At 48.0% G+C, this 24,158-nt stretch overlaps 1 protein-coding gene across 4 annotated transcripts in view; it reads left to right on the top strand.

The window, feature by feature from the left end:
* MLLT6 (MLLT6, PHD finger containing) overlaps positions 1 to 24,158 on the top strand; it is a 65,364-nt gene that overhangs the window by 1,387 nt on the left and 39,819 nt on the right. For 2 of the 4 annotated variants that reach the window (XM_026654725.2, XM_026654727.2), the window contains exons 2-7: positions 3,883 to 3,962; positions 10,206 to 10,260; positions 12,035 to 12,144; positions 14,008 to 14,111; positions 15,014 to 15,107; positions 18,094 to 18,216. In XM_026654725.2, the coding sequence (XP_026510510.1) occupies positions 3,883 to 3,962; positions 10,206 to 10,260; positions 12,035 to 12,144; positions 14,008 to 14,111; positions 15,014 to 15,107; positions 18,094 to 18,216 (566 nt within the window). The remainder of the gene's footprint in view (positions 1 to 3,882; positions 3,963 to 10,205; positions 10,261 to 12,034; positions 12,145 to 14,007; positions 14,112 to 15,013; positions 15,108 to 18,093; positions 18,217 to 24,158) is intronic. The other 2 variants (XM_026654726.2, XM_026654728.2) reach the window with 2 other exon arrangements.

The raw sequence follows: 24,158 nt of genomic DNA, 5'->3' as shown, positions 1-24,158 counted from the left end.
CTATCTATCTATCTATCTATCTATCTATCTATCTATCTATCTATCCAGTGCACTGCCCTAAGTGCCCCAATAACAAGGAGGTGAGTGAAACCAGACAGTCACTACACTCTCCAATGAACTCACACAGCAAAATGGAAAAAAAAAATAATAAAAAGACAAAAACAGTATTTCACCCGTGGGCAAACACTTCTCCCAAGTGATCACTTTGTATCTGAGCTCTGAGTCCTCCTCAAAGGAAATCTGCCCAACTCTTTCAAAAGCCAAGCCTCGGAACTTAAATTTGTAACTCTGCTAGACACCAAAAATCATGGACTTAATAAAGACACCAGATTTATGGCTCATAACAACAATCTGTAACTCACTAATCCTCCTTTATCCTAGGACATCAGAGGTGATGACTGCTCACTTCTCCTTGAATGATCTCTTGCAACATGTGCTAACTCCTGATCTGTTCCACCTTGTATTTAGCTGTGACACTCTCAGTACCTTTCCCAGACCTGAAGAAGAGCTCTGTGTAAGCCCTAAAGCTTGTCTCTCTCACCAACAGAAGACATTACCTCACGCACCTGGTTTCTCTTTCTCCTTATTATATATAAACCAATAACCATCATTATTATACATAAGCCAATATCTATCTATTGTACCCCAATATTTCTTTTTCTCTTGTTCTCTTTCTTTCTAGACTTTCTTATACAGGTTGCTGTGATTGGGAAGTTGGGCATTTTTCTGTGGCTTATATGCCATGCTCACACCTGTAAAAAGAGGTCATTTGCAACCAGGCAAGCAAGGGGAAGTTAAACAGAAGAAGCAGAGCTTGCAGGGGAATTCTCCTGACAAATAGATGCAGTGCCTCCTATCATAAAAGAGTTTATTCCAGGATGCCTCTAATGATCTGTTAGCATGTAGCTAGTCACTCTGAAATGACACTGGCTTGTTGTTTTAATGTCACTGGTGTAACTCTTCTACTTCCTATTTTTGTAATACCAGAAACTTGAGGATATTTTTCTTCACTACTGATTATTGGGATTGGGGGAAGAAGGCATTGGCTTCTGTGCCCCACCCCTGGCCCTGAACATTAACACATATGCTTTTAATTGGTAACTAGGACCATTCCCACTTTTACGGTGCTTTATGATTCTGAAGTGTCTGTGTATACAAGCCAATGCAATTATATTGGGACTGTATATGTTTACTACTTGCTGCAGAGACAGCAGAGCAGGCATAGAACATTGTTTTGGTAGGGCCTACAAAACCAACTTTTAGTTTATAAAAGCCTGAGTCATAAAGTAGTGTATAAAGTATCCTACAAACTAGATATTTAGACCTGGAAGACTTGCCTCCTTCAGGTTATAATAATTTTAAGGGACATCCTATTTGATATCCAGAAACCTTGCCCCCCTCCCTTACTATACTACTTATGAACATGGCATTTGGATATGATTTTGGCATACTTTAAATTTTCTCTTCCAAATAGAGTTGCTTTGTTAATTTATCTCTTTGTGCTTTTTCAACACCTGCAAAGGTAAACCATGTTTAGCTTTTGACTGCATGAATAAAATAGAGCCAAAAATAAGCTTACTTTAAAACTTCACATTAGAGCTGGTCAACAAATGGAATGCAATTTTTTGTGAAAAATTTCATTAAAATGTTGTCCCTTTTTGTTACTCAAAATTATATTTTTCAACAAAAGTCTCATCGAAATGCAAATGAAGAACATTTTCAACTCTGGTCCATGTCCAGTTTATATTTTCTTTCTTTCTCGCTTCTTGTTCAAGCAACAGGCAGGGGAACTAATAATGTCTTCAGCTGAGTGCTTGCCTCTGGCCGTAAGCCCATTGCTAAAGATGGACCCAAGGCACTCCTCTGTCATGGCTTTTATATAGTTTCTGTTTTCTTATGTGTATGCCTTGGCTCGACCTGGAGTGAGCCAGCCCTTTCAGTTTAACTCCACCACCCCCATTTCTTCCCCCTGGCTCACATAAAATCTCAGACATTAGAGAAATGGAGAAAACTTATTGTGGCCCTGTCCCGTCTATCCCCAGGGAACATCACATGAGTGCTTCCAGCATTATATTTTCAGATGCTTTGTCCAACCTAGTTTCAATGGTGGGGACTCCATTCCAACTGTCAGCTCAGCTTTGAAGGTTGAGGAGGGAGGATGTAATTTGTTCTTTGCTGACGGGTCCCTACATCCTAGCTGGAGCATGAATGACCCTACCCCTGTCTTCTCATAGAATCATAGAATATCAGGGTTGGAAGGGACCTCAGGAGGTCATCTAGTCCAACCCTCTGCTCAAAGCAGGACCAATTCCCAACTAAATCATCCCAGCCAGGGCTTTGTCAAGCCGGGCCTTAAAAACCTCCAAGGAAGGAGACTCCACCACCTCCCTAGGTAACGCATTCCAGTGCTTCACCACCCTCCTAGTGAAATAGTGTTTCCTAATATCTCTTTGCTTCTGTTGCTTTAAACCCACATGCATCCTTCCAGAGTCAGCAACCCTTTCTTAAAATCCAGCAAGTACATCCCTTGATGGGTTAGCTAGAGGCACTGCTGCTGAAGGAGGTAGGGCATCCTCAAGTGACATCGAGGATTATAATGGGCCGGGATGTTGGCTTGCCCCATGGCAGAAGGGAAGCAGGCCGATTATGAAGGAGAGAGCTTCTGTTGACACAGAGGAAGCTGGAGACAATCAGTCATGCTGGGAGAGCAAAGAGAGGGGAACATTTTGATAAGAGTAGGGTAAAAATATGAAGATTTCCTGGATGCTAGCTGGAGGCTGTTACATTAAAATGGAGCTTGTTCCCCACATTGGTCCAAAATAGCCCAGATTTGGTGACCTTCCTGGCATGCTGAAAAAGGCATCTCTTTGACAGGGTTTTTGGAGAGGGCTAAGGGCATGCTTCTTACAGTGATGAAGAGATGGAAGAGATTTTATAGTTGTCTGGCTGGCAAAGTTCCTGGTGAAACGATTGCTTTAATGCTGCTGTGATTTTACTGTATTATTAATGATGGTTAGGGCACCTAGAGCCTTGGATAGGAGTCTTTTTAATTATTTTAAATCTAAATAAAGCAGAACCTGGTGGATTTGAAATTGGCTGGGGATTGTGGGAGTCGTCTCTCCACTCCATTTAGGCCAGATTTTCCAATGAGCTCAGCTCTCATTCGGGCCAGATTTTTCAGAAGCTTTCTGCATGTTGGGTGCTGACCTCTTCTGAAAGTCTGGCCCGATGTGTCACAGTGGAACTGCTGAGTACATTGGAAAACTTGGTCACTTATTTAAGTGCTGAGCTCAGCTGAAGATCTGGCCTCAGTTGTGGATCTAAGGAGAATGTTCCTTACCTTTAAAGCCCTCCTCTGCAACCTAAAGCTAACGGCATGCCAGACAGCTGCTATGGTCCTGTGGCAAGGCCTTAGGTTTGAGAGCCAGACAATCCTGGGTTTTATTCCCCACTCTGCCAGTAAGGCAAGTCAGTTTGCTGCCTTGTGCCTGTGTCTACAGGGTGAAACTCCACAACTTGTGTTATGCTGCAGGTCAGACTAGAATTAGATGATCTAATGGTCCCTTTGGGCCTTCAGACTGGCTCTCTTTTTACAATGCACTAGGGTCTGCAGGTCTGACCAGAGCCAGAGGATGTTCTACAACAGATTTGTGGGGAGGGGAGAGAGAGGTGGGTGTACAGTATTGTGTTCCCTGGTGGTGGAAGTCGAGAGGATAAGCTGCTGTTGAATTTTAATTTTTGCTCTTGTAATTTAAGTCTGGCTGCCTATAGCTTTGGAGAGACAGCCCCCCCCCTCTTTTTTTTTTGTTTGTGTATGAATCTGAATAATTTAAACAAACAATGAAAAAGCCGAATTAATTTTCTCCTGCTTCCCCCTCACAGCTTGCTATGGAATCGTCCAGGTTCCCACCGGACCCTGGTTCTGTCGAAAATGTGAATCTCAAGAGAGAGCCGCCAGGGTGGTGAGTACGAATCACACCTGTCTTTACACTGACTAGAGTATTCTGTTCCCCCTTTACTCCCCAGGAGTGGTCCAGTGGGGTGGGAAGTGGAACTCAGGAGATGTGGGTTCTCATCCCAGCTCTGCTGATAACCTTAGCCAAGTTACTCAAATGTTCTTCCTCCTATTGAAGTTTAATAGGTTTCACTCTATATGCATCCGAAGAAGTGGGTTGTAGCCCACGAAAGCTTATGCTCTAATAAATTTGTTAGTCTCTAAGGTGCCACAAGTACTCCTGTTCTTTTTGCGGATACAGACTAACACGGCTGCTACTCTGTAACTCCCTTTGAAATTCCCTGCTTGATTTAAATCAAACCCATCTTGTATAGACAAGGCCAGAATCAATATAAGCCTGGTTTAAGAGTGCCCACGCAGCCTTTGTCACTGGTTTAACTACATTATTTTAAATCACAGCTTTAGTTAAACTAATGTAGACAAACCCTTGCTATGTATTTGTGCAGCACCTATCACAGTAGGGCCCCCAGTCTCAGCTGGGGATTGTAGGGGTCCTGGCAATACAATTATAGCTGTTTCACAGATGGGCACACAGAAGTGAAGTGAGTTGGCAAAGAGCTCACGCTTAGGGCTTGTCTACACTGCAGAGGAGTAAATGGAAGAGTTAGGAAGAGAACCCATATCTCCTGGCTTGTAGACCCCAACTCTAACCATTAGATCCCACCCCCTGTTGGAACCGGGACTGCAAACAAGACCTGACTCCCAGACCCCGCCCCTTCTCTAACCACTAGGAAATGCTGCTTTTATATACACTGTGGTAAAGAGTCTGGAATGTGCCTGAAGGTGGTTTTATCTCACGCAAATAGTTTCCTAACAGAGGGTCAGGACAGGAACGGTAATCTGGATTTCACGCCCCTCCTCCCCCTCGCCTGTGCGGAGGGAAGGACACCCTGCTGCATTAGTTACAATGCAAACAGTGTCTAAGCTGAAATAATATACGTGCACATGCAAGTCCTCCTCGGGGAGGGGGGGGCCCTCACCTGTGAACCTTGCGAGGACTGTAATGTTTCAGCAGGAGACTATGCCCCACAATCTACCTTTAAGATAGCAGGAGAATAATGGCCCTGCAGGTGGTTCCACTTTTAACTCACCCTCGGTGAAATCTGTTGGACAATGCATAGTGGGCTTCAGTCCTGGCATTCATTCATGTGACATTCAATCCCAGCTCCATAATAACCGGACAGTGATAATCTTATTTCCTAAGAAGAGCAGGGGGTGACTGCCTATCTAAATCTCTTACCTTATGTGTGTTAGACGCCAGCAGTCCTAACAGCAGATGCACAGATGGGTAAATACCTAGAAAGAGTCTAGTCCTTTGATGTAGGAAGCCGTGCATCTGGTGATCAGAGTGAGGGACTGACTCAGCTCTTGTGAGTTCTATGCTGAGCTCTGCTAGCTATTTACTATGTGGCCTTGTATACCACAACACAGTGCATTGGGTAGTACACTAGAAGACGTGGGTTGTGTTCCTGGCACTGCCAGAGTCTGGCGGCTTTGCTGTACCCTAGTTTCCTCCTCTTTAAGAGGAAAATTATCTGCCTGTGGGTAGCCTTGGTTGCAAAACGCTGCTGTAGAAGTGCAAGATGTTCTTAGGATCCGTTGGCATCCATATCTCACTTGCAGTGATTGGCTCTGAGCTGAACTACACTGAGAAATAACAGCCAGCCTCTAATAAGGTTTTGCACTTACATAGCTCTCGCCACATGAGAATCTCAAAGCACTTTATAAAGATTAAACCTTACCTCCCCCCAAAACATGAATTAGGTGAATATTTATGGCCTCGTTACAAATGGGGGAACTAAAGCACAGGGAAATATATGACTTGCCCAGGGTTTTAAAACCTAGATCTTGAGATTCCATACCCCTGCTCTGACCACACTCCCTCGAGCTGGGAAGAGAATCCAGGAGGCCTCACGCCCAGTTCCCCGCTCTAACCATTAGGTTCTACCCCCCGCTCTAAGAGTCCTAACCTCTAGGCCCCCCCGCTCTAACTTTTAGGCTCTGTTCCTTTCACGGAGCTGGAAAGAGAACCCAGGAGGCTAGACTAGAGACCATGTTGGTTGAATGTAAGGAAGAAGTACTGCTAATCCCTACTCAGAACCCCTCCTCAAATTCGCAGGTCTCTAAAGGACGCTGTGGACGTTAGTGTGCTTACAGTAAGCAACTGAAAACCTATTCCACTTTGTAATCAAATTGTCTGGGAAGCCCTGTGAGTTGTAATGGCCCGGAGGGCGGCTTTAGCTGTCTTTTAGAAGCAGGGCTATTAAAAGTCTTGTGTGGGACTGTTAACCCCCCTTGTTATGATCAGAGCTCTGCTAATCGCATGGTGGGAGAGACACTTTGATCTAAGGGTTGGAGGGGAGAGTGTAGGGGCCTTTTCAAGTGCAAATTTCTTATTCCAGGGCTTCGGTTTACTCTGTTCTCTCTGGGCTTTGCTGGAGTTTCCGTGCGGATCATGGGAGCAGCTCTCCAGTGCCCTCTCTGGCAATCCCAACCCAGTCAGCAGCGGTGTGCAATGCAGCCATGACTATTCCAATACCAAAACAATACCCAGTGTCTTTCATTCTTGGGGGGGGAGGGCTGACTGCTGAGTTCCCGATGGACTCTGCCATTCTCCCCCCCCCTCCCCCCTCCCACACCCGTATTAATGTGTATTGCACTAGAGATCAGATGCTAGCGGCTGCTCAAATACAACTACAAGATGATTACAGAGTAGGGGTCTGATTCTCCATTGTCATGCATCTTCTGCAGTCATTGACACCAGACCAAAGTGGGTGTGAACCATTATCAAATCGGAGTGGGAGGATCAGACGCCCAGTTTGCACTGGTGCAAAGTGCATGGTGATACAGAATCTGGCCCTGGTGCAGCTACCCTGTTGCAAACCCCTCCTGTAGACACAGCTTGCGCTGGTGCAGCATGATTTCCTCTGTTTTGAAACGGGTCTAATCTGCCCTGGGGCAAATTGTGTGTGTTCCACCAGCGTAAAGCACATCTGCACAGCGGCTAACACCCCAGTGTAGAAAAGAGCTCAAGCCTATAGAAGAGGTTACCTCCAGGGGGCAGAGAGGAGTTGGGTCTCCAGGGCCCCTTCAACTATAGATGTTTTTGCTGAGAATGCCAAAAGGGAGCGATTGTTTGTTGCTAACTGTGATGGTGATTTTTCTAACTCAGGACACTATTCCACTGAGGAGTGGACTCTCTAGAGCTTGTTACATACAGCAAACCCAAACAAGGGCCCTACATCCACTACCGCCCCCCCAGCTCATGTTGATGGACCCCATAACTACAGCTGGTCATAAATTTTCAGTGGAAACATTTTTTGACAGAAAATGGCTTTTTCAACTAAATGGACATTTTCGCAAAAAAAAAAAAAATAAAAATCAGTTTTTCATTGAAAATTTTCAGGGTTTGGATTTTTCATCCCAAACCTGAAAAACTTAAAAGAAAAATGTCAATAAAAATAGAAAATACATGTTGTTTGCCTTTAATTTTTTCAGGGGAGGAAAACAAATAATTTCTCTCCTGCAGCCTCTTTTCACAAACATTAGTGCGAGGTTGGAGGCACAAGTTTGCCAGCATCAGACACGCTCCTGGGAATACACATTTGGTGTAGAATCCACGCCAGTATTGGCCCAGCCATCTTGAAAGCTCATTGTGGGTTGGGGTCGTCCAACCAGGGAGCATGTGAGCCCTCACCTGTCACAAATAGTCAGATACAAATAGCCAGTGATATAAAAAAGTGTGGAAAGAATTAATACTGGGACTCACCATCCGCTGTGGGGTGCTGGGTGGATCCTATGTCCGGGGCAGGGTGTGTTAATGAGTCTCCACTTCCATTGTCCCCTACGGCCATTTTAATTAGTGCAGGCAGGTGTGTGTTCTTGAGCCAGTCTCTTGTCTGTTCCCTCCTGGCGGCTTCCTTTGCTGGAACTGCAGGGGGCTGGCTGGGTTTGGGCAGATCTTGCCTCCCCTCACAGCCGGAGGGCATTTCCTCAGCCCCTTTTGGCTCCAGCAGCCTCCCTGCTTGTGGGGCTCCCTCTCCTGCTTCCGGAGAGGCTGGTGGAGATGGGAAGCAGGCCCAGGAAGGACCCGCAGCCTGGTGTGAGGCAGGGAGTTGGTCCTGGGGGGCTGGTGGTGCTGTGGATGGGGCCCGGGGCTGAGTTGGGTCTCGTCTCCTCCCCGTCCGCCATGGCCCATTTCTCTCAATGGGGCCAGCCCCCCTCACCGCCACACTGCACTATCTCCGGGGCCTCTTCCTCACTCTCTGGGCTGCCTGCCCCTTTCCCTTCTCCACACCGGGCAGCCGACCCTCGCCCACTGAGGCCCGCTCAGTGACCGGCTGAGGGAAGATGGTGAAAGGTGGGTGGGGGGCTCCAGCCATTGGTCAGAAGGAGAGCTGGGGCGGGGCTCCCTTTGGAATTCCGGCCTCTGCATCCTGGTGAGTCCTGCAGCCCTGGGCAGAGTGCCTGCGCTAGGGTGACCAGATGTCCTGATTTTATTGGGATAGTCCCGATATTTGGGGCTTTTTCCTATATAGGCTCCTATTACCCTCCCGTCCCGATTTTTCACACTTTCTATCTGGTCAGCCTAGCCTGCCCCAAGCATCCAGAAATATCGAGCCGGAGCAAAATCACACGATTGGCTGCAAAATCCTGAGATGATTTTAAAGCCCGTTTGGGTTCTTTTTGTTTGCCTGCTGCTTCTGGAGTCCTGGCTTCTCCACAACCACAAGGGCCAGAAATTTACTTTAAAAAAAAAAAAAAAAGAAAGCTGGGAGTTTAATGTCATTCCGTGACTACAGGAGCTGGGACTTTGACATCAAACATCGTGAGACTTGTGATAAATACTCGTGAGTTGGGAATGCTGCTGGATTTTACACTCGAAGCCGTAGCTGCCAAGAGCACTTTATGACCAACCCAGATCATGTGAAATATCTTCCCATTATAAAAATTGGTGCCTGGGCCCTGATAAACCATGGACAGAAAAAGGTGCAGGATTTTTTGAATTCATTGTTTCCTGCGGATGCTTTGCCCATCTTTGAGCTGAAACCCTCCCAAGCTCATTTCACACAGTCATTCATAACTCTTGGGCCCAGGATTGTAAAGGCTTTGTGGCATTGCCACACTCAGCAATAGAAAAGTGACCCTGGCTTAGATTCTCAGCTTGTGTGAATCACCATTGTATCACTGAAATCTATGGAGCTATATCAGTGGTTCTCAACCCCTGGAGGTACGCAGAGGTCTTCCAGCAGGTACATCAACTCACCTAGCTATTTGCCTAGTTTTACAACCAGCTACATAAAAAGCACTAGCAAAGTTAGTACAAACTAAAATTTCATACAGACAATGACTTATTTATACTGCTCTCTATGACTATGCACTGAAACGTACGTGCAATATTTATATTCCAGCTGGTTTATTTTATAATTGTATGGTAAAAATTAGGAAATCAGCAATTTTTCAGTACATGTAGGCTGTGACACTTTTGTATTTTTGTGTCTGATTTTGTAAGCAAGTCGTTTTTAAGTGAGGTGACACTTGGAAGTACGCAAGACAAATCAGACTCCTGAAAAGGGGTCCAGTCGTCTGGAAAGGTTGAGAGCTACTGAGCTACACCAATTTACACCGGTTAAGGATCCGGGCTCTTAATCACTCATTGGATCTCTCTGGTGTAAATGCAGCACTCTGGTATGAGAGAGATAAAGTCAGTGTGGTAACATTTTATTGGACCAACTTCTGGTGGAGGAAGGTACAAACTTCCGATCTACACAGAGCGCTTCTTCAGGTTGGGGGCAGGAAGCCGAATAGCTCAGACGGAAGGAAGCAGAGTGACTCAGACACTTTTACTTCCTTCCCCAGACCTGAAGAAGAGTTCTGTGTAGCTCAGAAAGTTTATACCTTCCACCAACAGAAGTTGGTCCAAGATGTTACCTCCCCCACCTTGCCTCTCTCGTCCTAGGACCAACACGGCTACAACACTTCAAACACTTTGGTATTGCAGACAGGACAATATCTGGCTCTGCTATCGAGTATCCTCTCCCACACACACACACACACACACACACACACTTCCTGTCAGTGAAGAAAACATCATCCCACATAATCCAGCCATGTGCTAAATGAGAACATCTCTGTCCCCCATCCCCTACCAGGAATCATACTAACCTCATTGTTTCTGTTTGATTTCAAGAGATGCGAGCTGTGTCCCCACAAAGACGGAGCCCTGAAACGGACCGACAATGGAGGTAAATGCCCCTGCACAGAGTAGCCAGCTTGCTTTCTCATTGCATTGTCTGCTGGGGTGATGGCAGCACCAGTTCTGGATGCAGAGTAGTGGTTAACAACCCAGAAATTACTGCACTCATTGTCCATCTAGGTTGCCAGTGCTGGATGCTGTCTAGGTTGCCAACCAGTGGACAATGCTGAATGCTCCAGAGGAAGGAGTAACATCTCCTCTATCATACACACATGTACCTCCTAATGTACCTACAAAGGCAACACTATTCTCTGGAAAAAAATCCTTCCTGACCCCCAGCTGATATTCTGGTTTATGCCCTGAAGCATGGGGGATGGCCTTTGTAATTTTCACCTAAGCTAGTGTCACTGCAGATGCTGCTATTGTTCATATAAATATATAACCTACTAAACTATTTACTTCAATCATATGCTGTAGCAGTGAGTTACAAACGTTAATTATGCTGGAGAGAACACCTCCCAGTAGGGATAAGAGGGGAATTGATTCTCCAAGAGAGCTATTCAGTCCTTGCCCCCTCTGCTGAGACTTCCAGCAAAGGAGTTGGTTAGTGGGGAGGCAGCATGGCCTAGTGGATAAAGAAGGAGTTCTGTTCCTAGTTCTGTCACTGGGTTGCTGGGTGACCTTGGGCAAATCACTTCACCTTCCTGTAACTTAGTTTTTCCCCATCTATAAAATAGGGAAAACGATACTTCCTTGGTAAAATGCCTAGAGATCTATGGAGGAATAAGAGCTAGGTATTCTTATCATCATTACTAGTGGCTGTTGGGATGATGATTCAACTTGGGCACTTGTCCCCAAGGAACTGGACTGAGACCCTGCAACTCATTGCACAGAGACAACTGAAGAGCCCTCAGGTGGCAGCAGTTACTAATGAATAGATGTGGAAGGCTGAGATTTTTATCGGTAAATGTCAGTAAATGTTGAGTTCACCGTACACACACAAACTGGTGAAAAAATATTTCCATCGATAATTAAAATGCACAGATAGGCAAAGTAAGAAAAATGCTTCTTGAGAACTTCTTAGAATTTGATTTAAGGATATTTACTTTGTATAGTTGATGTGATGTTGACAATTTTTGTGTGAACGGTTAGTAAGCTTTAAGTCTATGAATCTCAATGCCTAGTGTCGTTAAATAATTATTGTCTGACCTCTGCTATTGTCTGACCCCCCCCCAGAATGTCCCGCCATTATGAAAATTTTAATAGATAACAATTATAAATAACTGCTTAAAAATAAACGTAGATAGTAGATATTGACGTTATCAAAATATACAAATTGAATTTTGCCAAGCCTACTAATCACCTAGGCTACGTCTGAGCCAGTCAGCTAAACCTGAAAGAGTTCAGTTCTTTTTAAGGTGAAATGTTTTCATTTTGGATGGGCTGCCCCTGTTGCCTGGAAGGCAAAGCGTGGTCCTGACCTGCAAGAAATTTGTGGCTCAGGTACAGGAGTTCTCTGGTCTGGAAGGAGTGGGCGTAGGGGATTTGTGTACCTCTGGAACATGGCAGCCCCTGCTGGCTGGCCTTCAGACTGGCAATAGCATAGGCTCTCTTTCTCTCTCCCCATCCACTGATCATCACCATAGGATCTGAGTTCCTAACAACATTTTCACAAAGGTCAGGATGTGATTTAGTTTAGTTCCCGCCCTTCCAGCCTCCCCCGAACCTTGATTCCAGCCCGCTGCCTGTTTGCTGTCCTCCCCAGGTCTCTGGCATCTCCTGGGGGCCTGCTGTGATCTTCTCTCTCCCGTTTGCCTCCCCAGGCTGGGCCCATGTCGTCTGTGCTCTGTACATCCCCGAGGTGCAGTTCGCCAACGTGCTGACCATGGAGCCGATTGTCCTGCAGTACGTACCTCACGACCGTTTCAGCAAGGTGAGGCTGCCTGAGGAGGAAGAAGAGTTATTAGAGCTAAAAGACACGGTTGGCACAAGAACAAATGGGGTTAAACTGGCCATGAATAAACTTAGGTTGGAAGTTAGAAGAAGGATTCTGACCATCAGAGGAGTCCCTCTGGAGTAGTGGGGAGAGCAAACAACCTAACTAGTTTTAAAATGGAGCTTGATAGAGTTATGAACAGGATGATATGACAGCCTGCCAACCCCTGAGCACACCCGCTTGTGGCATGGCATGGCCCCAGTGCTTAATTCGTGCCAGGGCTCAGCCCTGGCGCCTCTAGGCTTGCTGTGTTCGTTATGAAAGTAAAAAAATTGCTTGAGCCCTGGCTCCTCTTTCATTACAAATTAAGCCCTGCAGGCCCTCTCCTCTCTCTTCCTCTTGTCATGCAATGATTTACTAGTAGACCAGAGTACTTAGACCAAGATTCCGCCCCTCCCGCCCCAGGAGGCTTATTTATTAACTCTTGCACAGAGTACCAACTCCTTAGCTCCTCAAATCCACCCTTTTTCTGGGAGCTAATTCAGACAGGCCTCCTCTCCTTAAATCAGACGTCCCACAGTCTCCACCTGGGCCTGTGTGCTCTCAGCCAGGTAGACTTCTACCTCCTGCTAGCATCTCTAGATGCTGCTTTCCATGAGAGCCTCTTTTCTCTAGGTGCACCGTCCCTCAGCTGAGCTCTTACTTTTTTATCAGGTGCAAGGGGGTTAATTATTGGCGGGGGGCTGGGCTCATTCTCCTTAAAGAAGCCCTTCGTAGGTAAACTGGGCCCTGACTCCTTTTAAAGGGGCCAGCCACCCTGGGACATAAGGGCGGACTCTATGATACAGGAGGTCTGTCAGTCCTTTCTCCCTTTACTCCAGATGCCCCCACCTCCATATGGTCTTTGTTGGGCCTTTTCTAATTCCCTGCATTTCCTATCCACTTTGGGTTCATTTCCAGGTATTTTATTCCCTTTCAAAAACATATAATAAAGTGAAGTCTCATTAGAATTCTAGAATCACAGGGTTAGAAGGGACCACACGGGTCATCTAATCCAATCCCCTGCCAAGATGCAAGATTTGTTGTGTCTAAACCATCCCAGGCAGATGGCGATGATCCAGCCTCCTTGTGAAAACCTCCAGAGAAGGAGCTTCCACAACTTCTCTAGGCAGCCTGTTCCATTATCCTGTGGTTCTTTCCGTTAGAAAGTGTTTCCTGAGGTTTAATCTAAATCTGCTCTGCCGTAGTTTGAATCCACTGCCTCTTGTCCCGCCCTGTGGCAATTCTTGCAAGTTACCTTCATTTCCCTCCGTTGCCATGGCTCAGCCTCTGACTTGTGCCTTTGCATTCCCATTGCCCTCACCCGGCCCTTGCCCAGAGAACACTTCTCGTTGTGTATGCAATGCCCCATATTGTGGTGTGAGCGGGGCGGGGGAGTGGGATTAGACTGCATCTGTCCCCCCCGTATTATTAGGGGATGGCAGGAGTGGAGCTTCATCTATCTCAAGCATTGCAGGGAGAATGGGGATGGGTCTCCCTTTGACCCACATGTTATGGGGAATTTGTGGGCTGAAGCTCTCTTTGACTCACGAGTTATGGAGAAACATGCGTGGGGAGGAAGGGGAAGGAGCCTGTTATTGGGATCAATGGGGCTGAGGCTGAGTGGAACACTGAAAAATACACCAGTATCAGTTTCACAGGAAGGAACTGACACGGCCCAACGGGGAGGAGTTTGGGAAGGTCTTTGCTGCATATGGAACAGTGTGCATGGGATGGGGAAGGCCTGTCCTTTGGCTGCCCATTGCATGGCCTCCACGGGGTTAGGGGGACGGCTCACAGCCCTCTGTTTCCTTTCCCCAGACTTGCTATATCTGCGAAGAGCAGGGCAGGGAGAGCAAAGCTGCCTCTGGGGCTTGTATGACCTGCAATCGACATGGCTGCCGGCAAGCCTTCCATGTTACCTGGTGAGTCGCCGCGGTAACGGCCCCCATCCACTGGTTTCTCTGCCACAGCCTTGAGGCCATCTTAAAGAACAGACAGGGCCCCACTCCAAGGGGAACTGGGCAAATAACACTGGCTTTATATTTGTGTGTGGGGGGGATCCCCCCCACAACTGCCAGAAGTGGAGGAGATTCCCCCAGGTTGTGTGAAATTTCACAAGAAGGAGGCATTCCCAGGGCGGGTGGTGAGTGATGGGGAATTCCCTAGGGCTGGGTGAAATCCAATGATAGAGAGGCTGACTCACAGCCCAGGGATGCTGTTTCACAAGCACAGGGCCTGGAAGAGCTTAATCAGAAAGATGTGATTTTTAAGGTCCCATCTAGGGCGACCAGACAGCAAGTGTGAAAAATTGGGCCGGGGGTGGGGGTTAATAGGAGCCCATATAAAAAAAAAGCCCCAAATATCGGGACTGTCCCTATAAAATCGGGACATTTGGTCACCCTCGTCCCATCTCTCATGCACCCTCAAAGCCTGTCGATCATACGAAGGTTGGAATTCCCTGCTTTGCACTGGGAACAGCCCGGCTTCCTTGCTCATGAGATATTGTCCTTGGAATAATCACATGTCCCTCAGACCAGGCCCCAGCTAAATGCAAAAATTGCAAATAGAGGTGGTAGAAAATGTTCAACATTTCCACTAAAACATTTTGCTAAAATTTTCCCCACCAGCGGAGAGGTTCCAAAGCATCAAATTTTGGTTAAAATTTTCTCCTAACGTTTTTAAAGTCGCCCCACCGCCCCCCATCACAAACCATTTATTGAACAGGCCAGGATGGGAAGCATCCAGCCTCTCATGGGACAGAGCACTCAGCACATGGCCTGTTGAGGTTTATGCTCTGCCACCCTCCCCATCTTGTGTATTTCAGTGCCCAGATGGCTGGCCTCTTGTGTGAAGAGGAAGTCCTGGAAGTCGACAATGTCAAATATTGTGGCTACTGCAAGTATCACTTCAACAAAATGGTGAGTCCCTTTGTTTCACTGGTAGGGCTTATTCCCACTTGAAAGGGGAGGCAGCATCTTGGGGGTTGACCCCGGATCGTCCCAATGCCTGGCAGCAGGAGAGGACCTGAGGACATGTAGACGAGACCGTCAGTCTGTGCCATGGACCACTCCCTGGTTCTCTTGCTCTGACAGGGCTAGCAGAGCCTGCGAGTGGCTACCCTCCCTGAGCTTTGATCCAAAGCACTTTAAAACTATGGGGCTGGTTCTGGCCCCCTGCTCCTGCCCCTGTAGGGCACTCTGGGAGCACTGAAGGGCCGTAAATAAACCTTAAGGGGCCAGGGGGAAATTCTGCAGGTGCAGGAGCAGGGTAGGGATGATGTAAGCTGCCCATTACTGCTCTGGCCTAGGCGGTGGTGTTGGGACCAGTAGGGGACGTGTCAGGGCAGGTGGGAATGTGGTGCTACAGGGCTCTTGGTACTAAGGGGGTTCTGAGCCCATATGCCTTCCTGAAGAGGTTGCTGTAAGACAGAGCTGCCCTAATTTATGCCTGGAATCTGGGGTGGCCCAAAGATGGCATGAAGCCACCCAGGAGACGCAGCACCGAATCTGGCCCTATCTATATATACAGTCCCATCAAAATGCAGCCACTTCTGGGGAGGAGGGTGGCACGCTGCCTGGCATTCTGGGTAGATTTGGGGCAAGAGGAACATGGGCTCCTCCCCATTACATCACAAGAGGAATAGGAGGGAGAGGGACCCTTCCCAATTTAGAGCCCCCTTCTCTCCCCAACCCTACTGGAAAGGACACCTAATCCCCTGCACTCTCGGCCCCTCCTTTGTTTGCTGGCCTTTCCAAATCTCCTTCCCGCTTCTCAGGGCTGTCACATTCAGTGTCTAATACCTCCGGCCTCCTCCCCAAGGTCAAACCAGAGGCCACATTCCTGCTATGTGGGTCCCTTCATCACCCAAAAAGCAACAGAGAGTCCTGTGGCACCTTTAAGACTAACAGATGTATTGGAGCATAAGCTTTCGTGGGTGAATACCCACTTCGTCAGATGCATGTTGCTTTTTACAGATCCAGACTAACACGGCTACCCCTCTGATACTTCATCACCCAAGACAACCGTGGTCCTGTATCTACTTTCCCGACGCACCGATAGGCAGCAGGGCTCCCCAGCAGCCACCTCCCCAGGGGGCTGAGAACAGAGCCTCCCTCACCCAACATCTTATTCAAGAGCATTGGCCTTATCTAGGAAGGGGGCCTGGATGTAGAAGCCAAGCAGGGGGCGGGGGGAGTGTCTGGTTTGGGCCTATCTATATATATCTACCCGTGTGAGCTAAGCAAGGGTTTAGGGTGGTGCAAATCAGGTCAGAATGCCGTTGCTGGCACAATTCACCTCCTCATCATAGGTAAGCTCCTCTCCTCCTTGCTTACACCCAGGCTGGGCCTAGCTACTTCCTCCGCCTCATGCGTGTCTTTGTGCATTGGCCATGTGTAGGGCAACCAGATGTCCCGTTTTTATAGGGAAAGTCCCGTTTTTTGGGACTTTTTCTTATATCGGTGGCTATTACCCCCCACCCCCGTCCCGTTTTTTCACAGTTGCTGTCTGGTCACCCTAGCCATGTGGCATACAGGAATTGGATAGTATCCCTTGAAGCAGTCTGTGAACCCTCTAGTGCAGGGGTAGGCAACCTATGGCACGCGTGCCGAAGGCAGCACGTGAGCTGATTTTCAGTGGCACTCACACTGCCTGGGTCCTGGCCACCGGTCCGGGGGGCTCTGCATTTTAATTTAATTTTAAATGAAGCTTCTTAAACATTTTAAAAACCTTATTTACTTTACATACAACAATAGTTTAGTTATATATTATAGACTTAGAGAAAGAGACCTTCTATAAATGTTAAAATGTATGACTGGCACGCGAAACTTTAAATTAGAGTGAATAAATGAAGACTCGGCACACCACTGCTGAAAGGTTGCCGACCCCTGATCTAGTGGCACTCAGAGCAGAAGTATGCATGTGCAACTAGGCTTGGCATGTCAGTTGTGTGTACTAAACGCACTTGTTGGGCTCCCTGTATAGTTTCTTCACACCATTATTGTTGTTTAAAGGGCAAAAGTCACAAGAGGAGGGATGTGAAGTGGAGCGACATATAAGAAGCGGGAGGGGGGGGGAAGGGCGGTCCATCTGACCAGATGGAGAGGGGAAATAAGGGAAAGCATGTCTCATTAATCCCCTGTCCTCATTCAGCTTGCCCAGGAGGTTGGCAAGCTGTAGATTATCCTGCTTGTAATCTTCTTTCTAGTGAAAGGGTGAAACTCCTCCATCCTCCCTTCCCAAGACTGGTCCAACATGTGCAGATCCAGCAAAGGGCCATGTGGCCCCCGTCTTAGGCCACGTCGACACCACGGGTGTTACAGCGGCACAGCTGCAGCTATGCCATTGTAGGGCTGTAGTGTAAGATGCTTTTATGTCGACAAAAGGGGGCTTTCTGTCCCTGTCGGTAATCCACCTCCCTGAGCAGCGGTAGGTAGGACGAGGGAAGAATTCTTCTGTTGACCTAGCCACGCTTACACCGGGGGTTGCCTCGGCTTAGCTACAGCATTCAAGGGTGTGAATTTTTCATGCCCTTGAGTAGGGTGACCAGATGGGATGAAGAAAATATCGAGACACATGGGGGGGGGGGGGCGGGGAGTCCCGCCGGCGGAGCAAAAAAACAAACAAACAGGAGTGCGAAATATCGGGACAAATTGTGTCCCAACCAAACATCAGTCGGGACATGGGACAAACGCCTAAATATCGGGACGGTCCCGATTTTATCGGAACGTCTGGTCACCCTACCCCTGAGCAACGTAGCTAGGTCGATCTAAATTTTAAGCGTAGCCGGGGCCTTAGTCATGATTTTGCTGTAGTGCTGAAGCTTTGGCCCTGAACTCACCGTTGGCTCTTTGTTTTTTGTCTATTCTCCATCTCCTCCCCCCACCCCCACTCTGCTTATCTCAGAAGACATTGCGTCACTCTGGAGGCAGCTCCTTCATCGCCGGGAGAAGAAGCCGGTCTGCGTCACCCGCTCAGGAGAAGCCTGTCTCCCACCATGAGAGGCCAAAGAAGGTAATGTTCCCCTTGGTACGTGTCTGTGCATTGAGAGAGCAAGGACTTGATCATATGGGGTGAAAGAGGGGAGAAGAGGGTGTGGAGGACACCGGTATCCTGTCTGATGTGTCATTGCCATCCAAAGGTGTTCACAGCTGGAGATTTGCCCGCTGGGCTGCGTTTTCAAATCGCACTCTAGAAATACCTGCTAAATTTGGAAGCATAGCCATGGTGCATGTGAAACGCTGCACGTACAAAGGGAACACGTGCCAGCAGAGGTGCCCCTGTAACATGCTTCCCCTCCCTTTCCAGCGGCTGCTCCGTATGGAGGACAACAGTCTACTGCTGCCACCCGCTAGCAGAGTTACTCCTTTAGCTCAAGTGGGAAGAGTCTGTGCTGTGGTGCTGAAAGCAGTGGGTTCAAATGCAGCTGGTGACTTATGCTCGAGGTTGTTATGCACACAGACTTTGGAGGCTTTGCTTTCAAGGACCAAGAGGTTATGGGTCAACTTTGGCCAAGTTGTTAATTGGAAACAATAAAATAATTCATAATAACAAGGAAGGTGCTTAATTAGTCAAATTAAGCACAGTCACATGGAGCCTGCCCTCCGGTGCAAAACTAACCAAGGAAATATCTCATTTTGGTTAAATGATTATTCTGAAGCATGTCACACTCTGTGTCTGTCTGGAAGGATAGTTATTTAAATGAGCAAGATGTGCTCACCGAAATCACGACAGTATTACATGTTAATGAGAGCGACAGAGATGTACTCTCCTATTGTCCACATTGATGTCTTCTGAGACTTTATGGATCAAATTCTGCTCTCAGTTATCCTGGTGTAAGTCTGGAGTGACTCTATTGAAGTCATTCAGCTTTACACCGGTGGAACCGAGAGCAGAATTTGGCTCATTGCACAAATGCAGCTGATGGTGCCATGCAAACGGGAAGCAGGAACTCCTAAGGTCTTTTGCCATGGGTGGTGTCTGGGGATGTCTGGCTTGCTAGCTTTTATTTTGTCTTGTTTTAATACTGCAGCCCTCCATAAATAAATAAACCAATTCAAATCCAGCACAAGCTGGTAATAACCAAACTCCAGAACTCCCTGATGGCTTGTTGGATGATTTCTATGGAATGAGTTGGGTGGGTCTCAGCCCAGTTCCCAGTGGGCAGGCAAGTCCACCTTAGAAAGGCCACATGGCTGCGGTGAACACGCCACCTGACTTCTTTCTTGCCCGCCCCTGCCGAGAGGGGCTGAGTGGGTCATGAAGATTCATCTCCCCTCTCGTCCCTAATGAGGGGTCCCTCCAGATCTGGGTTGAGACACACCAGCAAGTACGTGCGAGCACCGTGCCGTGCTTGATCTGTAGTCGAACAAGGGAGACGTCAGTTTCCAGGGATGCTGGTATAAATTCACATGCACCCATTGCTGACTCTGAATGGGCAAATTTCCTGGTGTAGACGAAGCTAAGATGCACCGGGATATATTTACTCCTCTTATAAGTTGCAGCTGCTGGGAAGGAGGGAGAGAGAAAGAGTCTCTGTTTCATGGCTAGAGAGAGCTGGAGCTTGGCACAGGGTAAACAGCTGTAATGGAACGTGCTATTTTTAGCCATCACCAGCCAGAGGGGTTGGGGGAGGGGGACGGGATCAGTGTGATTGACAGGAGCTTTGGAGATCCCAGCCGGAATTATAACTGACTGACGCTGCGAAGGTCAGGGACTGTAAGACGGTTCCTATATTTACACAGACTTTGGCAGCGGGGGTAGAAGGGGCGGGATCATTGTCATGGGCGTGGCAGGTAGGAGCTTAGGTGGTGCCGGTCTCCAGGCTGAGGTTGGAAAACAGGTTGGCACCGGAGGGGACGCCAGAGCAGGAGGAATGTATGTTTGTTTACAGGCATTTCTGCGACGCTTGCTGCTGTTGTCACGTCTGGGTGCCTCACAGACATGGATGGACTCAGCCCCACAACTCCCCCCAGCCCTGGGGGGGATCATCGCTGTGTTTGTACAGCCTCTAGCATAGTAGGGCACTGGCCCATGATTCCTAGGGCACTACCGCCATGCAAATAAATAATCGTAATCATTCCCCCATTACAGATGGGGAAACTGAGGCACAAAGAGGGCTAAGTGTAAACCTCCCCTCTCGGGGGGATGAGAGTTGAAGTCTGTGTGAGTCATGGGTGCTCAGCAACATATAGGTCCGGCCCCAGTTAGTTGTTAAGGTGCGGGAATTGAAAGAATTGCTACTGAATATAGATTGTGCCTGTACCACAACCATTTAAAGAGTGTCTAAAGCGCTAGTTCCAATCTGTTACTCCCCGAACCTTTCCGCAGTAAGCGTCTAGTGGCTAGATCATGGGACTGGCGCTCAGGACTCCTGGGTTCTATGCCTGCTTCTACAGATGACCTTGGACAAGGTCACTTGCCTCCCATTGGCATTACAAGACTGAGCTGTCTCCCAGGGAGCATTGTGAAATGATTCGTGTTTGCAGAGCTCTCTGAGAGTCTGGATGAAAGGGATCTGGGTGTTGTTAGGGTTATACCTTACCATACTGGTAAAGGCCTTCAGCTGTCCTGCCCTCCTCTCTGGCCTTCAGTCAGGAGAGGATTTGAAACCCTGGTAGACCTCCGGTTCATCCTTTGGCCTGGTCTACACTAGGACTTTAATTCGGATTTAGCTGCCTTAATCCGAATTAACCCTTCACCCGTCCACACTACAGAGCCAGTTAATTCGAATTAAAGGGCCCTTTAAATCGATTTCTGTACTCCACCTCGACGAACGGAGTAGAGCCTAAATCGATTTTGTTAATTCGAATTAGGGTTAGTGTGGACGCACACCACCGAATTACTGTGTTTAAGTTAATGGGGTAGTGTGGCCGCACACCACCGAATTAATGTGGTTTAAAACCGAATTAAGGTGCTTAGTGTGGCCGCGCACAATCGAATTTATACAACCTGTTTCCCAAATTCGAATTATCTAAATTCGGATTAATCCTGTAGTGTAGACATACCCAGTTGCTAATTATCTGGCTAGCATAGGGTTTTATACTGCTGCCCCTCACTCTAGTATCTGAGCCTCTTCCATATAAAATTGATAGCAATAACGAAATTCCTAGTAGACTTTATATTGCTATGGAGTTTGTACCCATGGCAGCCAATGATATGGAGCCTTAATTCCAGTACCCACTTTTTAGCTTAGTAGGGAAGCCCTGGACAGGAAGGACTCAAATGAAAAGCCCCAGTCAGATTTAGGAGAAGGGTTTCCACTTGTTTGCCTCAGCCCTGATCAGGTTGCCAACCCACGGTTGCGCCAACCCCCGCGGAAGTCATGTCGCAACACGTTACATCACAGCATGACAACACATCCTCATTCTGTGGTCATGCTGCTTTGGGGTGCCCCAGAAAATTGTGAGACTCTTGCTGTCCTGTGAATGTGGGATGGACTCATGGAAATCAGCACTGGCCCACATGCTGGACGTAGCTTGGGGTTGGAACTAGCTAGACTACCTTAGCCACAGGGGTAGCTCAGCTGTGCCCGCTGTAATTTCCCTGGAGTCAATAGTCTTCAACAAAATTACACAAGAGGTGGATCTTGACCACTGAGTACTACGGGCAGCTCTCACAGATGAGATCCTAAAAGGAGGGGATCCTGTCAGCTGTTGCATAGTCATTATAGGCCACACGGCACATTTCAGAGTAAATGGGATTTGCTGCATTATCCCTGGGCAAAATCTTCCTTTTTCTCCACTTTCCCCTGCTGTGCAGCATACGGGGTGCCTTCCATCCCAGAGATGGCTGCATTTCAGCAGAGCTGTATGTGCGTAGGACCATATGCCAAGGTCCTTCCATAGGTCTGAAAGCTGCAGGTGTTTCCTGTTATGTGCTTAATCCCAATGATTTGTAGGGGACTCTTCACCAGGGCCGGCTTTATGAACTGCAGGGCCTGATTCGAATACCCGGCAGCGGTCTGGGGCTTCGGCGGCACTTCGGCGGCAGGGGGTCCGCTCCGGGTCTTCCGCGGCACTGAAGGACCCCCCGCCACCGAAATGCCACCGAAGACCCGGACGCCGGGTGAGTAAAAAAAATTAAAAAGGCGCCTAAGGCGCGGGGCCCGATTCCGGGGGAGTCGGGGGAATCGGCCTAAAGCCGGCCCTGCTCTTCACTGGCCAGCAGCAATTGTTTGTAACATTAGGATCATGACTTTTTACTTGGTCTTTACTGAAGCAAAGCTCTGACTGAAGTGAAGAGGGAGTCGAAACAGAGTAAAGAAGGACTAAGGAGCTCAGGATTTAGCCCACTGAATTCGTTAGGAGTTGTGTCTGGGCTTTGCTAAATAAGGGCTCGTGGTTCGTACGGAGCGTTCACCACACTGGAAAGGAAAAACCCCAGCACCTGAGTTTCAGAGCCGGAGTCAATTTACTTGAGCTCACAGGGCTTGGGCTATGGGGCTAAAACTAGTAGTGTAGACGTTCCCGCTTGGGAGCTGGGACTCTGGCCCAAGTGGCAATGTCTACACTGCTATTTTTAGCCCCGCAGCCTGACCTCCATAAGCCCGAGTCCATTGGCACAGGCTTTGAGACTCGGTGCCGCGGGTTTTTCTTTACCATGTAGACGTACCCTTTTGGACAATAGACGCTGATGGTGTGGCCCTGCTAGCCTGTATGCCTGTCCCTCTCAGGAACCTCCAAGCCCTCGTGGGTTCAGCAACCCCAACATTTCCTTTCTCTTGCGCTGTTCCAAAAATGGGTCGCTCTTGTTTTAAGGCAGTTGGGGTTTTTTCTCCCACCACTCCCAGGGCCTTAGCAAAAGCACCACCATTTATTTCTTTGCCTTGGCCTTTCCAAAGCGCATGCGCATTGCTCAACCCTTCGGGAGCCTGTGTGCATTTTTTTAAAACAATGCTAAGTGACGAGAAAAGGCCGGATGACATCCGGATGTTGAATGAGGTACAGATGCCCGCGCCCCATCTCCCGTATGTCGGCTGTGAAACTTTAAAAAACAGCCATGCTCTGTATGCTGAAGTTTTCTATGCACCTGAAGTTCCCAGGAATGGATGGAAACAGAGACTGCTTCCTCTATGAAGTGGTGGACATTCTAAAAAATATATATGACAGGCCAGATCCTCAACCACTGTTGTTATTATTATTCATACTGCAGCTTTACCTAGTTGTCATAACCCAGGTCAAGGCCCCATTGTGCTGGGTATTCTACATCCATATAGTAAGAATCAGTCCCTGCCCCCAAAGAGTTTATCATCTAAATATAGGAAGGAAATGACTTGCCCAAAGTCACATGGCAGCTCAGTGTTAAAAGCTGGGAATAAAGCTCCCTTCCGAGTTGTAAAACAGTGGTCTAACCACTGGACCACACTGCTTATCTATAGGGGTTTATACCAGCGAAGGATCTAGTCCAGTATATCTAGGTCCCAGCATGTGTTAGAAAGGGGGGAGGCAGTGACATCTCACATCCAAACCCCTTTATGTTTGGTGGACGTGTTAGTGTTCCCATCTGTACCAGCATCAAATCTGCCACGGATCGTTTTGTTTCCACATTGGATCCAAAGTGGGGAGCAGCCTTCTTTTTTCCTCTTAATGCAGCCAAATACTTGTGAGATCAGCATCCGGGCTATTTTTGGTACGGTCAGATCCAAGCCTGATTCAGCCTCAAACCCAGCACCCCGAGCCCTGATCCAGATCCCAGTCTGAATGACGCCCCTTTTGGCCTTTCATTAGGGGGCACTGTCTGGCCCACCCCTCCCAGCAAATGCTTTGGAGCAAATAAACAGAGCAGCAACAATTTCAGAGCAGATGCTGCTATCATGCTGCCTCTGAGTGAAATCCAGAGGGTAACCCGCTAACCTGACCCATCTGGGTGCTAGCACCCATGGATAAACAGCTAACCTGACCCATCTGGGTGCTAGCACCCATGGATAAACAGCTAACCTGACCCATCTGGGTGCTAGCACCCATGGATAA

This window comes from Terrapene carolina, unplaced genomic scaffold, assembly GCF_002925995.2.
Source record: "Terrapene carolina triunguis isolate 2854851 unplaced genomic scaffold, T_m_triunguis-2.0 Scaffold193, whole genome shotgun sequence".
NCBI lineage: Eukaryota > Metazoa > Chordata > Testudines > Emydidae > Terrapene > Terrapene triunguis.
This window is presented reverse-complemented; position numbering and strand designations above follow the sequence as displayed.